The following is a 16973-nucleotide window of genomic DNA, read 5'->3' as shown; positions in this document are numbered from 1 at the left end:
TGAGGACTGATACATCATTGTTTCTTTTGATTTATAAGCACCTGCTATAATATAGGTGACTTAATAATAAATCACGTTTACTGGTTGCAAGGAAACACGGGTCCCAGCCACAACTCACTCTGGAATAGCCTTGTGATATTTATTAGTGCTACTCTGGCAAAACCAGCTTCAGAAAAACCAGGCATTGTTTTTCTTCCATTCTAGTTTAACAGCTAGAACAAATGAGCAGAAGCCCACGTGATGTATTTGTTCCCAGGGAGAAGTCTGCATACAGATGTGGAGCAGGGATAGTTTGAAGGCAGGATGACTGTTTATTCAGATGAAAGAAAGGCAACATGTACAGTGGTGAAAGGACGAGTTACAAAAAGAAAGCTGCAAAGAAAAGAACAAGTACCACTGGCTCTGGATGTTTTTCTGTCTCTAGCAGTAGCAAAGCTGTACAAATATATTTTAAAAAATAATTGTGCACAAGATAAAGAACTAATTTACACTGTACACGCCTTCATTTTGTATAAACATATCAACACTTTCACTTTGTATGCACACTGCATTTTTAGCTTATAATATTTAAATACATACAGTATTATGCCTCTCAGTTAAGGTGCAATTTATCAAAATGTATGCTAGATGTGATTTTGTTTGTTTGTTTCAGTTGTCTTTGGCACATATCCTGGCTTATTTACTGAATACAAAAGTGTAAGACCGAGTTTGTCTAATGCTACAGAAATTTTTATTTTTCTTGATAGCAATTAAGTGCATATTTTTCGGTTTAACACAAGCTTATTTACAAAAAAATAAAAGAAAAGGTATTCTCTCTTAATTTTAGTCTGTGTTTCAAGTCAGGTAGCCAACAAATGATGTGCATTCGAAATAGTTTGCAATAATTTTCATTGCAGGAAAAAGTGCACCATTAAAATACCTGGTATAAGTATTAGATAAAATGTTTAACATTATGGAATGGTTTGATAAAAAAGCCACGCCCATGAAAATATGTCTCCGCTATGCTATGAACACTTGTAAAATGCTAATATTTGTTCTTCACCATTCGAGGGCTGCTTTAAAGTTTGGGTTTTTATTGTCATGAGGCCTATCATATTGGCCACTGCAAGCTTTCAGATTAAATTATAAAATGAAAGTAAGAATCAGGCAAACTGACACTCAGCTAACCACTAGCAATTATTCAGTGGGTATATTCTTGAAAGCATAAAATGTTGACAAGCTATGTCATGAATAGCTATGCGGTTTATTTTTATCTGTTTTCCCTGGAGCTGATAAATACTGGTAGCTCTGAAGTTACTTCTTGCCACTTCCAAAAGAGGACCAATAAATGATGAAAGCTAAATTATGAGAGTTTCAAATTACAGCAAAGCTGTTATGATTGACTTAGCATTTGAAGTCCAGATATGGTCTTGCTATAAATTATGGTGTAAAAGAAAACATGAAAATGAAAGCTCTTTTGTAGTAATTTCCAATTTCCATACTATATAGTTTATTAAAAAAAATAATACACATACTTTTTAAAAGTTCACACGTACTGAAGGACCAGTCTCATCTCCTTTCTCTAACAGTTAATTAGCTACCAGAATGGACATTTGGCTGATTTGCAGAGAAATGTCAGAGATGGAATTTCAAATAAGAATTCCTTTTAAAGTTATTTTTAAAAGAAGAGTCTTCCTTTTTGAAAAACAAAAAGGAATTTCATGTGCAGAGTAGAGGAATGGGAACGCCGCACTGTGCTTCAGATATAAACCATATCCTTTGGTTTATTATCCCAACTTATCAGCATGATCATTGCAAGCAGATACCTAGAATTCTCAAGAGATGGCTCTTTAAAAGAAAATACATATTTGTGCAACTGGGATCAATCTGCCCTCAATGATTTGATGTTTCAAAAACAAAGAGCTGAGGAAAATCTGGAGCCTCTGTTTCAAAGCAACACATTTATCCTTTCGGTTGGCTAAATGATTTCATGCATGGTGATGTTCTTGAGGGTGCTGACACAGGTAAGACCGTGGCCTGTTGTAGGGCCTCAGCTGTGTAGGGTTCCCTGACGTTGTGTATTTGTCAGGGAACATATCTATGCTGAGAATATACCTATCACTGAGGCTCCTGAAGAAATCAACACAACATGTTGGCCATCCCGTTGTGATATGGCCACATTCTCAGCTGTGGGCAAAACTGAAATCTCCTTATAGCCTGCACAAGAAAAGGAGCAGGGTGATTGTGTTGTGGCAGATCTGAGAAGGGGAGTTTTGTGAGACAGGATGTGTGTCTTCCTGTTTGCCTGTATGAATATAGGCAAAGAAGAAAAAATTCAGCATGTGGGGTCTGAAGTGAGAGGGGCCCAGAATATAGCTCAACATAGGGCCTTCCCATGTCCTTTAATCCAGTGTGGCTCCCTTGTCAGTCAATTTCATTCAGAACTGTGATGTCTGGGTGAATGATATGGTGTCTGATTTATCAATAGCAAAAGCTCCATTCACATAAGATTTCTTGGCCTCTGTTTCCTCACTGTCATCCTTCGTTGCTTTGTCCAGGGCAAAAGGGTTCACTATGTTGACTTCAGCACCAACGTCCATAAGCTCCAGTTCCTTTTGCGAGAGCTTCTCCACAATTCCAGCGCCAAAGGCATCGCCGAGGACATTCACCATTGTTCTGAATCTATCCCTATGGAATAAACATTTTGGGTTAGTCCGGGCAAGTTGACTAGGTCCAATCTATTTTTACAAAGGCAAAAGCTATACTGCTTCTGCAAAGTGTTTCAGTTTGCAAGGCTGATTTTGTAATGAATGGCACAGTACCAGAACCCAAACAAAACGTGGGAAAGATCACATTTGAAAGCTGAGTTTTTTAAAAAATATGAACTTTAAGCTCCATGGAACAAATGTTAACATTTGCGTTTCAAAAATTCAACGTGAACTTTAAGTTCAGAGTGAACTGAGTTTTCAAGTGGACCCCAGCAATTGGAAATTTTTGCTTGTATTTATGCTTTCATGTAAAGATGCAAACTGGATCCTGAAACTAAGTTTCTCCCCCCCCCCCTTTTAAAATCAAATTAAGAGGGCACTTGTCCTGCTAGCACAAGGATTTCTGTTTGTGCAATGGAACTTCCCAACTTCCTCTGTCTGCACACATCCCACACACCCCAAAATTTGCTCTGAAGGGTTTGGGGAAACCCCTCTATGCTCAGGGAATGCATAGGGAAAGGAGAGGGAGGGCAAATTTTGTTGCACAGCTGAAAGTCCTAGTGTTGAATACTGCCCAGAGTTCTGTACAAATTTGATCTCTGCTCTAAGCAAATTCTGTAACTACACTAGCCTTTTTGGGGACTGCAGACTGGCATTGCTTAATGAGTGTCTTGATTTCATATACCCTCTATCAACTAGATCATGCTGTTGTTGCCAACCTGTATCAAAAATGAGATATGTGGCAGAGGCAGTGGGAGATTGTGTGCAGTGGCATAGCTTGGTGGGCGGGCACAAGGGCAGGGGCGCAAAATTGCTAGGGGGTGCAAAATTTCAACACCCAGTGCTGCCTCCATACAGCTGCGAACTTCTGTCACTGGGCTCCACTGAAAACAGGTTCTCCATGTGAACCAGGAAGTGACCTCTCCAGAGAAGGGAATGACTCTTCCTTTCTTATCTCTGTGGCTGCAATCTCCTGGGTGACATGGACACCGTTACACAGTTGAATGTGCATGTGTACTCTGCCGTTTCCCTCCCACCCACTCCACACAGCTCCGGGCGCTAGCAACCCATGCTATGTAACTGATTGTGTGGCACACTTGGACAGAAACAGGGGGCCAATGGGCTTGGCTATGGCTTAGAATCAAGTCTATGCTCTGACTGCTTCAGCATAGCCTGGTTCTGAATACAACAGACAAAACTGCCTTGAGGCACTTGAAACAGGGGTTACATTGGAACGGTAGTGCACAATTTACTTACTTACAAACACCACATTCTACAACTGGTTAAACAGACCATTGAACTCTGTAGAACCAATCTCTGAGTAGGCAAAAATGCGCTTAGTGTTGATTTCCTTCTCCAAGGATTCAGGCCTGGAAGACTATTGGGAGTTCCTTTTTTTAAAAAAATGTGCTTTTTGGGGGTCCAAAATCATATTAGGCAGTTAGGAGCAAAATTCCCTCTGGCAACCATAGACACACAACCTTGCATATAATCTAAATGACTGCTAATGAGTTACTTCCTGGAAGGACAAAGATGATACATCTGAGGTACCAGTTACAGATAGGTAGCGTGTTGGTCTGCCATAGTCAAAATAAAAAAAAAATCCTTCCAGTAGCACCTTAAAGACCAACTAAGTTAGTTCTTGGTATGAGCTTTCGTGTGCATGCACACTTCTTCAGATACACATCTGAGGTAATAAGTGAAAGACTGAAGATAAACGTGGTACCCTGGGGCAACCAATCTGCAGAAGTGCTAAGTGGCCTGGCATATAGTCCAGGGCAATGTGCTTCCTGCAAAAAGAATTTGGTGTTCTAAAAATAAATGCAACAGATAAGATTGCAAGTGTATGCCAGAAGGCAATTGTCATGGCAATGAATTCATTTACTAGTACACAGTAAATGCCTATCTATGCAAAGAAAAGGTATACAATTGGCTGCCTTGGGGCTTTGAAACCAAATGATTAGCTGGGTTCCTTGTTAATATTGTTAACTGAGTGTCAAGGAAAATTTGACTGTGAAATATCCAAACTTGTGCCAACAAAAAAACCAATCATTCAGAAATAAACTGATTACATAATGAAACAAAACGGGAACATGATTCAACTATAAAGTAATACTTGAAAATATATATTTTACCCGAAACTGACACATTTGCTATCTCATTTTCTAGTTCGCACTCTAAAGCTCTCACAAATCAAACAGTAGTACATACATACTCCAAATAAATTCCCGATGTTCCTGAACTTTGTGTTTTCATAATGATCAGAAATGAACTGTAAGTTGGCTCAGTAAAGATTTTAATGTGACATATAAATGAATGCTACAGGAATTCAGTAGCAAACCATCAAACTAAGAAAATAATATTGATTTGGGGGGAAAATACCTGTGGGTAGATGCTGTTCTGATTTTAGGATAGTTTGTAGAGGGGTTAACACACTAGTCTGTTGTCTGCACCTTAAGGACTAACAAAGCTTTCAGGGGCCACTACAGTCCACTTCAACAGATGTGCTAAATCTATGGATGTATGACATATATGGACACAGACCCCACCCTGCAGCAGACCCAGATGCCAACTCTGTGCCCATGTCTACTCCAGCAACCCTATTGCAGAACCTAATTAACTTTGTATAACCCACCCACAACATCAGGGGGTTATTCGTCTTCTCATCTTTCAATGTGATATATGCCAACACCTTCCAGCAACGGCCTTTTGCATGTTACATGGAACAGGCCATTCTCCATGCCAAATACTAAATGAATGCATATGTGGTGTCAGAAACAGCAATATTATTTTTTTAAAAAACCCACTGGGAAAACTCTTTAGCCTCCTGGAACGCTCTGTTACTTATGGTACCCAGACTTGAATAAAAGAACTTCAAACAGAGACTGCAATGGGAAACTACTGTATTCGCCAAGAGGTTCAAAGCTATTACTTGCGGACCGAATTGGGGCAGTGGGTTTTCAATCATTAGCAGCATATATATGATACAAAAAGCACAAGAATGGCCAAATTCTCTTCTTACTGTCAAGTATGTGTTCAATTTCACATTTATTAGTGATATACCTAGACCAGGAATGGGCAACCTGAAACCCTCCAGAGACTGCTGAACTCCGATTCCCATCATCAGTCCCTGTCAAGATAGCCCAGTGATGGCCAAACTTGGCCCTCCAGCTGTTTTTGGATGACAACTCCCATCACCCCTAGCTAACAGGACCAGTGGTTAGGGATGATGGGAACTGTAGTCCCAAAACAGCTGGAGGGCCAAGTTTGACCATCACTGACATAGCCCAAGATCAGGGATGGTGGAAGTTGTGGATCCACCACAGGTTCCTCACCCTTTCTCTACATTTTCAAATTTGTTCAACTTTGAACCCTCTAACCTACACACTGGGTGGACGGATAAGTAATCCCCCCAGCAGGGCTGCAATTTGTATGTTGCACGTTTTGATACAAATAATAAGATGTACAGCAGATCTGCTCTCAAGTTAATGGTCTAGCACAGGCAACCTTTTAATACTACGCTGTCAGGTTACCCTATGTTTTATTATGGATACAGTGGTACCTCAGGTTACATACGCTTCAGGTTACAGACTCCGCTAACCCAGAAATAGTACCTCAGGTTAAGAACTTTGCTTCAGGATGAGAACAGAAATTGTGCTCCTGTGGCACGGCAGCCGCGGGAGGCCCCATTAGCTAAAGTGGTGCTTCCGGTTAAGAACAGTTTTAGGTTAAGAACAGACTTCCAGAACGAATTAAGTTCTTAACCTGAGGTACCACTGTACCTGCATTACTGAGGACACAGGATCGAGAGACATTCATGGTTAGACACTTACAGAAGCCAGTCCACTGCTATTATGAGGGTAACATCTTCAGCAGGCAGTCCGACAGCACTCAGGACAATCACCATGGTAACTAGTCCGGCCTGGGGCACACCTGCGGCTCCGATGCTGGCTGCTGTTGCTGTGACACTACATCCCAAACCAAGAAAAGGCCATCAGATATGTTTCTGCTTCATTCAGTCTTGTGCAGTTATGGAAACACTTCTTGAAGTTTTTAAACCAGAGTTGTTATTTAAAAAAACATTCCCTACCATCCTAAAAAACGTTGACTTTATGGGAAACTCCGACTGCTGAATGATTGTAAATTCAAGAAGTACCGGTAATCTTAAGGGATTTCTAAGGGATACACCAGTTGAGGTTGTTTTTTGTTATTGATCTGTGTCTTTTGGGGGTTGGACTCGATGGCCCTTGTGGTCTCTTCCAACTCTATGATTCTATGATTTTCTTGCCTCATAGAACACTGCAGCCATTTTAAGTTTTATTAGCGGTGGTGTCCAGAGGGAAGATATTTTAGCTGCCTTGAAGGAGGTGGGACAACATTCACAACAAGGTCTGCTGTTTGATATATTAAGATTAAATGGTTTTAAAACAGTGCATTTTATATTGCTATGAGGGTTTTTTTTGGGGGGGTGGTGGTGCTCTAAATCCCCTCTAAATTCTTGGGTTTAAAAGTTAGAATTAATCCATGCTTGGAGGGTTAAACTGAAAATCAGACTTTAAATAGCTGGACTCAGCTTTCCCCATTCAGGAAACCACCTGGAAGAGGAAACATCAAGGGGAAGAAAGCTAGTAAGAACTGAGTCATTTACCTACCCAGAAAGTCATTGGGAGGGCAAAGACTATTATGATTTATTCAGTTTATATACGCCCCTTGTCAAAAGTTCCCAGGGCGGTGTATAACATTAAAAACACATTACAGAACATTAATGATAAAAACATAGTGAAAACATAGTAAAAAGCATAGTGACAAGACAGCCGAATAATAAAGTAATAATTCAGAGGAATATGGACCCCTCCTCCAGTTGTGTGTTAGTGGGCAGAGGCAAAAGGGGTTTAAGGGATGTAGGGTTTCAGTTTGGATGATGTAAGCAAGGGAAATCATTTGGAGAAGTATGTGGGCTGGCTGGGACAGGCAGAGAGCTTGGCTGATTTCTCTGTTCTGAGACTCAAGCCTCTCCTGCTTATTGGAGAAGCAAGAGACTCCCTTGGGATGAAAATGCTCTGAACTTTCTCCATCTAGACCCAGGTTGTATATATGTGTAAATAAACCATATATCATAAAGGTGTCATAGTCTCCACTGTCCAAAAGGAAACACAGACCCTGGGAAGCATGCTTGGTACCCCTGGAATCGTGCACTGCCTGGAGACAGGAGTGGTGTGTAACAAAAGGTAAAGGACCCGTGGACAGTTAAGTCCAGTCAAAGGTGACTATGGGGTGTGGCGCTCATCTTGGGGAGGCCGGCGTTTGTCCACAGCTTTCCATGTCACATGGCCAGCTTGACTAAACTGCTACTGGCGCAATGGGACATCATGACGGAAACTAGAGCGCATGGAAACACCGTTTACCTTCCCGCCACAGTGGTATCTATTTATCTACTTGCACTGGCGTGCTTTCAAACTGCAAGGTTGGCTGGAGCTGGGACAGGGCAGCGGGAGCTCACCCCGTTGTGCGGATTCGAACCACTGACCTTCCGATCGGCAAGCCCAAGAGGCTCAGCGGTTTAGACCACAGTGCCAACCGCATCCCTTGCTGTGTAACGGTATCTACTGTGTAATAGGTATGCTCATCTGTAAATCCACAGAACACAGGGCTACGGCTGAAACGAGTCAGAATTAGGCTGCTCAGTTCATCCCTAAAGCACGGGTCAAATGCCAGTATCTGTGGGTATGTCAGAAAATCCGGTCTTTGTTCAGTTCCACAGCTGATTTAGCCCTTCACTGGGATGGCCGATCTCACTGTTCTCTACAGGTTTTCAGTGAGATGTCAGATCATGTTGCGGTTGGTCCACCTTTGTGTGTGCGAATCATTCTGGACAACAAAGTCAGCAGTTACATTGCTTGGGAAAGAAGAACTGAAAAGCATGCAAGAGTACGATTCTTACCTAATAGTCACTATTTGGCCAATATCTAGTTCTAAGTCATTAAGTTGTGAAATAAAAACAGCAGCCACTGCTTCATAAAGGGCGGTACCATCCATGTTGATTGTAGCGCCTACTGGTAAAACAAATCGGGTAATTCTCTTGTCAACATGGTTTTTTTCTTCTGCACAGCGAAACGTGACAGGTAAAGTGGCTGAACTGTATCACACACATTTTGGGGGGGGAGAGAAAATATAGAAAAAACTTTAAGAAGCATAGTAGTAAAATGCCAATGCTATTAATCTGGCATGAGAACAATTTATGGGGCTACTGGAAATTAAGATGTAGATTTTAACGCGGCAAAACAGAGGGCAGATTTAATCATTTCTAAATTCATTTCTATTAATTCCAAGATGATTCGATATGAAGAGAAGATTTTTTTTAAATCAAAATTATCCTTACCTTGAGGAAATCATGAGTGCTGTCAAAAGTGCTTGAGCCATCCCCATGGCAAATTTATACGGGTTTTTCCGGACTATTATTAAGTACATGAGCGGCAGAATCACAATACTATGAATTGCAAGCCTGGGGGGAAAAAGGGGAAGGGGAAATCACAGAATCACAGAACTGTAAAGTTGGAAGGATCCCACCTAGTCCAGCCCACTTGCAATGCAGAAATCACAGCTCCATTTTTGAAATTTAGTTCTGTTTTTAAAACTGTTCAAATTAATATGAAAGCCACTTCCGCCTTAAGGAGGAGGTGGGGTTGCGGGGTCTCACGGCCCCGCCACTTGCACAGGGGGAGGTGAGTCCCACTGAGTTATCGTCCTTCATTGTGGCCCATCGAGCTTTTCTGTCCATATTGGCAATAGATCTCTAGACATTCAGGCAACAGGTAACTCTCCCTTTCCCCGCACACCCAGAGGTGCATGCAAAGCAGCGCCCACTATGGCCCTGATCCCAAGGTGCTGCTTCCTAACATGCATGCATACTTCCTACTGGTACCCCCCTTTTTTTTACCTTTCAAATATTACCTGACAATAAAGCATTAGGGAAGTGCTGTCAACGGGTTCCAAAACCTACCAGAAGCATAGCAAGCCAGCCAAGCTATTGCAGTTTTTGACTTGGAAAATTGCCCCCACAATATCTCATATATGTGACATACTTGTATATTTTGTTTGATATTGTTATAGATTTGATGTATGATCTACTCATATGCATCAAGGTGCGACATATTGGGAAATTGTGTACACTTGAAAACACTGGTAGCATTAAGATAAATTCAACAGTGTAAATAAGTTTTGATGGGTGTAATAATGGAATACTGAATGGTTTAGTTCAGGGGTCAGCAAACGTTTTCAGCAGGGGGCCAGTTTGCTGTCCCTCAGACCTTGTGGGGGGCCTGACTATATTTTTTTTTTGGGGGGGAATGACGAATTCCTATACCCCACAAATAACCCAAAGATGCATTTTAAATAAAAGCACACATTCTACTCATGTAAAAACACCAGGCAGGCCCCACAAATAACCCAGAGATGCATTTTAAATTAAAGGACACATTCTACTCATGTAAAAACACGCTGACTCAGGGACCATCCGCGGGCCGGATTTAGAGGGCGATTGGGCTGGATCCGGCCCCCAGGCCTTAGTTTGCCTACCCATGGTTTAGTTTATGTAAAATATGCGGGGATTTATGTTATGCAAAATGAACCCAAGGAAAGAGAAAATGGAAGTCACTGATATTTTAAGGTTGTTTAAATGAATATTCTAAAATGTTAAACAGAAAATTTTATAAAAATTATGGGGGGAGGGGAGAATTCAAATCTCACATTGACCACCATACTCCTTAGGTGACCACAGAATCAAAGTATGAGTTCCATTTATATGCATGTAACTCAGCTTGGAACCCTGTGCCTTCCCTCCCCCGCCTCATGTGGCCTCCCCCCCCCATTATATTGCCTGGGAGCTGACAATTGAAATAAAAATAGTGCGTTTCTAATTCAATGTCGTTCTGAAGCACAGTGAAATTAGAACGTCTATAAAACGAATGTCCTCTCATACCCAGTTACAGAAGAAACCGATCTATTGTATATCAATTAAAAAAGAAAAGTAAATCAGTACATTTTTATTACGGTTCAAGGAATAACATACCCACTTAGAACAGTAGCCATGTAAAGACCCAGTTTGCGAAAAATCTCCCAGTCTTCAACTTCTATTATCTTTCCGGCAATCAAAAAAATAATACCCAACGGCATATACCTGGAATGCACAAAACGTCATAAAAAATATTCCATGATCACTGTTATTTCATTGAGCTCACTATAAAAACATGGTAAACAACAAATTTGTTCAACTTTTTTTTCATGCATATGACAATGAACGGAAAGCAAGTGGCTGAAATTATTTGCTTCTCAAGTTGTATTTATGAACCATTACATATTTTCGGTGTTGTAAAAAAAAAAAAAAGACATTAGCATGACTGGTACATTTTATGAACACCATAATTTGAGCTATTATGCAAAACATTATGCAAAACATGAAGTCATTGAATCATAGAGTTTTGCAGGAATCTCAGCTAAATTATCCATGAGTCAATCAACATTGGACAGCTGAGAAAGAGAGTACTGCATTGTGTAGCTGGAATTCCTTTGCAAAACAAAAGAAATGCCCCTGTATAGAAGTGATCTTTCTTTCTTTCTTTCTTTCTTTCTTTCTTTCTTTCTTTCTTTCTTTCTTTCTTTCTTTCTTTCTCTTTCTTTCTTTCTTTCTTTCTTTCTTTCTTTCTAAAAGAAATTTAATTCTAGATTGCTTCTAAGGGAGTGCATTTTCTCAACTGCACTCCATTGCTTTTTCGAAAAATAATAATTTTTAATTTTGCAAATTGCAATAGAATGCAGAACAAAAATAACAGAAGAAACAGTCACAGGTTTCACATGTGTCACTGCTACAGTATAGGGATGGAAATAAGTGGTAAACACTGAAATCAGGTAAGCAATAAGTAAAGCAGCTATTTACTATTATAGCCCATCCAAAAACCATCATTGGTAGTTGGAGGTCATGATAAGGTTACCAGATTTTTTTCAGTAAATCCGGGGACACGTGTCAACTTCAATGGATTTTGTATGGGGACTGATTTGTAAATCTGGAGACTGTCCCCGGGTATCAGGGGCATCTGGTAACCTTAGAAGCTCTGAAGAGATGTATTTTTGAAAGTTAGGAGCAGAAACCATGCTGTGTCATAGCTTTGGCAACAAGGGTTCAATTATACGAATACCAAAAATGCCGTCCCCGACCGCCAGCGATTCCGTAACTTTGATAGCTGAATAAATAGCCTCTTTCAGGGGAGGGGGAAGAGGAAAAGCGAAAGAGGTGGGGAGGGAGAAAGAGCTTTCACAGCCAAATGCGTAATATTTTAAAACTCAAGGAATAAACCTGTTAATCACGTCGACTTTCTGAAAGAAGTTTTATGTAAATTACTTTATTATTATTATCATCATCCTGAATTCAATAACTGTCAGGGAACTGCCATCGGCTCAGGGGCGAGAGGGGAAAAGCCGGATGGATTACAGAGAGCCCCCAAAGATCGTGGGAAGCAGCACTTCCTCAGCGGAGGAGGGAGGTTCCGCCTCTAGTGGGGAGGAGGTGCAGGGCTTGGAGGATGCAAGGCGGTGCCAGGACACCTTGCCTGAGCAAAGTGGGGAGGAGAGAGGTCCCCCTTTACCCATGCCTTCCTTGCGCACAAGGCTTCCGCGCAGAGAGGGGAAGCGCAGACTGGGCGTCAAGAAACTACTCTGCTGGGGAAGGTTTAAGGACCGCCCACTCTCAGATTCTGCCAGTGAATGAGCGAGCCACAGAATAGTGGCACTCTGCATGGTGAAGGTTTTTTTGGCACCAATAACAAGGATTTACAACAGACCAGGGAGGCATTTGCCTGATTGCTCTCAAGCAACCCCCTGATACCATTACAGTAACAAAACGTACGGGCAAGATATCATTCTACTTACCACATTATTATCTGAACTATGTACATTGTGGCATCGTTCAGTGCATTGAAGAAGTCCATCAGCACCTTCCCCTTTTCTCCCATTTTCCCAATAACAATTCCGAAGACAAGGCAAAAGACTATCAGGCCAAGAACGTTAATACCATCGGAATACAAACCCACTATTTTGTATTCCTTGGTTATATTCTGCAGATTGAGAGTGAAGGAGAAAAGTTACCAATCAGCAACAATGCCAAGAGGCTGATATTGATGAACTGGGAGAATAAAGATACAATTCCCTTTAATAAATGGATCAACAATATGATAACACTCGCAAATTATGAACACTTTACAGATGTAGACTTTGGTTGCATAAATATGACAATACAGTCGTACCTTGGAAGTCGAACAGCCTAATTCTCAAACGTTTTGGCTCCGAACAGCACAAACCCAGAAGTGACTGTTCTGATTTATGAACTATTTTTGGAAGCCGAACGTCTGACGGGGCTTCCAGTTGGGTGTAGGAGCTTCCTGCAACCAATCAGAAGCTGCGCTTTGGTTTTCGAACGTTTTGGAAGTTGAACGGACATCCGGAACGGATTCCATTTGACTTCCAAGGCACGGCTGTATTTGGAATAAGTCTAGACAAAATGTAGTGAGCTATTAATATTCCCATATGTATTAGGATAATAATATCAGATTTATAAAAGAATGTATGGGTTCGGGTATTTTTCATATATATTTGTATATTGTGGATTTCCCCCCTACATATTTTTGTGCCTTTTTATTTCTCTTTTTCTTTGCATCACTTTATTTCTTTAAACTGAAATCTTTTCAATAAAATATGAATACCAACAACACATTTTCTTGATATGAAACTTAAGCAGCTTTCTCGTTCAGGAAACTCTAGAAACTTAAGCCTGTTTGGTGTTCATTGGTTAGTAAAGGGAAAGGGCCCCCTGACCATTAGGTCCAGTCGTGGCCAACTCTGGGGTTGTGGTGCTCATCTCGCTTTATTGGCCAAGGGAGCCGGCGTACAGCTTCTGGGTCATGTGGCTGCTGACTAAGCCACTTCTGGCGAACCAGAGCAGCGCACGGAAACACCGTTTACCTTCCCGCCAGAGCGGTACCTATTTATCTACTTGCACTTTGACGTGCTTTCGAACTGCTAGGTTGGCAGGAGCAGGGACCGAGCGATGGGAGCTCACCCCGTCGTGGGGATTCAAACTGCCGACCTTCTGATTTCAAGTCCTAGGCTCTGTGGTTTAACCCACAGCGTCACCTGCGTCTCATTTATTGGTTAGTTTGCTACTTTATTCCTTGGGTTATAGAAGGCATAGGCAACCTTCAGCCCTCCAGATGTTTTGGACTACAATTCCCATCATCCCTGACCACTGGTCCTGTTAGCTAGGGATCATGCCTCTGCCTGGGTTATAGTTTTGAAAGTATTGGTTTGTGTAGTGCTACTAAATGGCTGCATGCGGAGCCTCTGGAGAACAAATTATCTTAAAGAATTCAACCACAAGCTTGGGTCTTTTAACAGTGTGGTCCAGTAGATCCTTTTCAATTCCTGTTATTAATTATCACATTAACAAGCAGAATTTTACTACCCTAACCCTTTCGTCATAATTTCAATAGTTTCAGTGCAATACAACAACCAGTAGTAATCATACCTTTGAAATCTCTGTTGGCAGTACAGTCGAGAGTGGGTCTGGTGTAGGAATAGTAGCATTTTTGTCTACTTCCGTTGTGATCGTTATTTCTACACGCTTGGTCTTATACTGAAATTTAAGAAAACATACATTACATTCTTAGGATATAATGGATTGACAAGGAAACTATTTTTTAAACTTCTTTTCAGGGTGGAAGGTGTTTAGTGAGGCCTAGAATGCTGATATATACTATTTATGGTTTCAACATGTCAACAACAGCTGACATGCAGATGCATTATAATGTGTACATAGATAGAAATACCTAATATGATATTAGGAAATCATCATGAAGGGTTATGTTAGAACAAGAGCCAACATTGTATGGAATAAATGATTTGGTTTTCTTTATACCTAATGTACGGAAGTTAGCAAAAGGACAACGAAAATGGATTTTACGCTCTCTAATGGTAGCCAAGAGGCTGATACTGATGAACTGGAAGAATAAAGATATGATCTCCTTTAATCAGTGGATTGATAATATGATAACACTTGCAACCGGCGTACGGACTGCTTACAGACATAGACTCTGCTTGGATAAATACGACAATATTTGGAATGAATTTATACAAAATGCTGCAGACTATTAATATTTCTATCAGTATTAGGATAACAATATCAAATTTATAAAAGCATGTATGGGTTAGGGTATTTTTTGTACATCTGCATATAGTTTTTCTGCCTTTACACAGTTCTGTGTTTTGTTCTTTTTCCTTTCTCCTTCTTTTTGTATCTACTGCGTTATATCTGAATTTTTTCAATAAAATTTCTAAATAATAATAATAATAACGAGTTTGTTTGATGAAGTATTTGTTTAATGCAGGGTTTCCGAACTTGGGTCTCCACTTTTTTTTTGGGACTACAGTTCCCATCATCCCTGACCACTGGTCCTGCTACCTAGGGATGATGGGAGTTGTAGTCCTAAAAACAGCTGGAGACCAAAGTTTGGGAAACTCTGGTTTCATGTTTCCCTTTTGGGGTTCATTGTATTTCACAAGGCTAGTTGCCTGTGTGAAACAGAGTAGAGGCAACTCCCCATTTACACAGGGGTTGTGTTCTGAGGCACCGCACGCATTGGCGGGACACACACAAGCCGTGTGCCAAAAGACCAGCAGTGGTTGCGAGCATGCTGATTGCAAGCAAATGGGGAGTTGCCTGTGTAAATAACGACGACAAAGCACTGGTTGGTGGGGTGGTGTTGCTCACCTGGCTCCCTGACCCTGAGTATCCCTGCTCCTTACCAAGAGAGAGAAGCAGAAGGGCAAGGTGCAGGAAGCTCAGCAAAGCCAATCTGATGCTCCTGTGCTGAGCTCCTCGCTCGTTGCTCCTCCCTGTCCACCTTTTGGTAACCAGGAGCAACGCTTGCTGTTGGGAAGCCCTGCCTGCCCTGCCCTGCCAACTGCTGTTGTGTAAGACGATAAGTGTGAGACTGTTCCAGAAAACTTTGCCAAGGGAATGAAGAGTGTTGGGAGAGGGGCAGTTAAGAGAACACAACATCCTCTCTGAAGAGCCACACCTGAGCCAGGGTCATGTCCTCGTGTTGGTTTATTTCTACATTCCTTATTCCTTCTACCTAACACTTCTCCTCCTTCACCGTAAGTGCAAGCAATCAGAGAACCATAAAATTCCCTCTGATTCCTCACTTTCTTTTTCTGAGCTATAAAGATGACGCCTTGCAGGCCAATCCCAGTGCTGAGGAAGTTGCAGGCACGTAATATTTCTGCACCACTAGAAAAAGGGAACCACTTGGTCTATGAAGGCCTTTGGTTTTGTATCTTAATGTCGCCCTGGAATGCAAGCTTTATATGTTGCTTTGGTTCTGAAAATTGTTGTCTAATGCGTTAGTAATTGGAAAGGAAACCCTAATTTTTCCTTGATGTTTTCATTAGGGTTGTGTTTTTTTGCACCCAAAATATCACAGTATCCTACAGTATAAGCACCACAATGTTGTTTTATGGAGGTGGAGAAATAAATGCAGAGTAAGGTAAAGGTAAAGAGACCCCTGACCATTAGGTCCAGTTGTGGCCGACTCTGGGGTTGCGGCGCTCATCTCGCTTTACTGGCCGAGGGAGCCGGCATACAGCTTCCGGGTTGTGTGGCCAGCATGACTAAGCCACTTCTGGCGAACCAGAGCAGTGCACGGAAACGCTGTTTACCTTCCCGCCAGAGCGGTACCTATTTATCTACTTGCACTTTGACGTGCTTTCGAACTGCTAGGTTGGCAGGAGCAGGGACCGAGCAACGGGAGCTCACTCCGTCGCAGGGATTCGAACTGCTGACCTTCTCATCGGCAAGTCCTAGGCTCTGTGGTTTAACCCACTGTGCCACCCAGAGAAGGGGTTAGTAAATACCAGAACAGGGGTTAGTAAATACCAAGATTGAACTTACCTGTTGGAAACAGGCCTGCACAAGGTTTTCTGGGAACATATTCCTGCAGAAGGATTTTAAGATCGTTTAATGATATTGCAATGTAACAATACAAAGTATATTCAAGAAGCAATAAGGAATGCTGGTGATAATGTTTTTCTCTCTCTCTCTCCACATATCCCAGGATATATTATATCAAAGCTCAAAGTTCTAGGAAGATCTGTTCAAGGTGAAACACTTATGTAAGGCCTTAAAGAGTCAACGTTTTAACAAATGGGTTCACAACAGACTGGGATCTTTCTTCCATGCTA

General features: G+C 41.5%; 1 protein-coding gene across 2 annotated transcripts in view; it reads right to left on the bottom strand.

Annotated features, from left to right (window-relative positions):
• Nucleotides 1–291: 291 nt before the first annotated feature.
• SLC1A1 (solute carrier family 1 member 1) overlaps nt 292–16973 on the bottom strand; it is a 42841-nt gene continuing 26159 nt past the window's right edge. For both annotated transcript variants that reach the window (XM_081176595.1, XM_081176596.1), the window contains exons 5-12: nt 16684–16726; nt 14260–14367; nt 12609–12793; nt 10756–10863; nt 9067–9189; nt 8629–8823; nt 6521–6655; nt 292–2667 (exon numbers count right to left, since the gene is read on the bottom strand). In XM_081176595.1, the coding sequence (XP_081032721.1) occupies nt 2418–2667; nt 6521–6655; nt 8629–8823; nt 9067–9189; nt 10756–10863; nt 12609–12793; nt 14260–14367; nt 16684–16726 (1147 nt within the window). In that variant the 3' untranslated portion in view covers nt 292–2417. The remainder of the gene's footprint in view (nt 2668–6520; nt 6656–8628; nt 8824–9066; nt 9190–10755; nt 10864–12608; nt 12794–14259; nt 14368–16683; nt 16727–16973) is intronic.

The sequence above is a fragment of the Podarcis bocagei genome (genome assembly GCF_964188305.1).
Source record: "Podarcis bocagei genome assembly, chromosome: 17".
NCBI classification, from domain to species: domain Eukaryota; kingdom Metazoa; phylum Chordata; class Lepidosauria; order Squamata; family Lacertidae; genus Podarcis; species Podarcis bocagei.
Note: the sequence above shows the minus strand (reverse complement) of the source record. Positions and strands in the feature narration are given on the sequence as shown.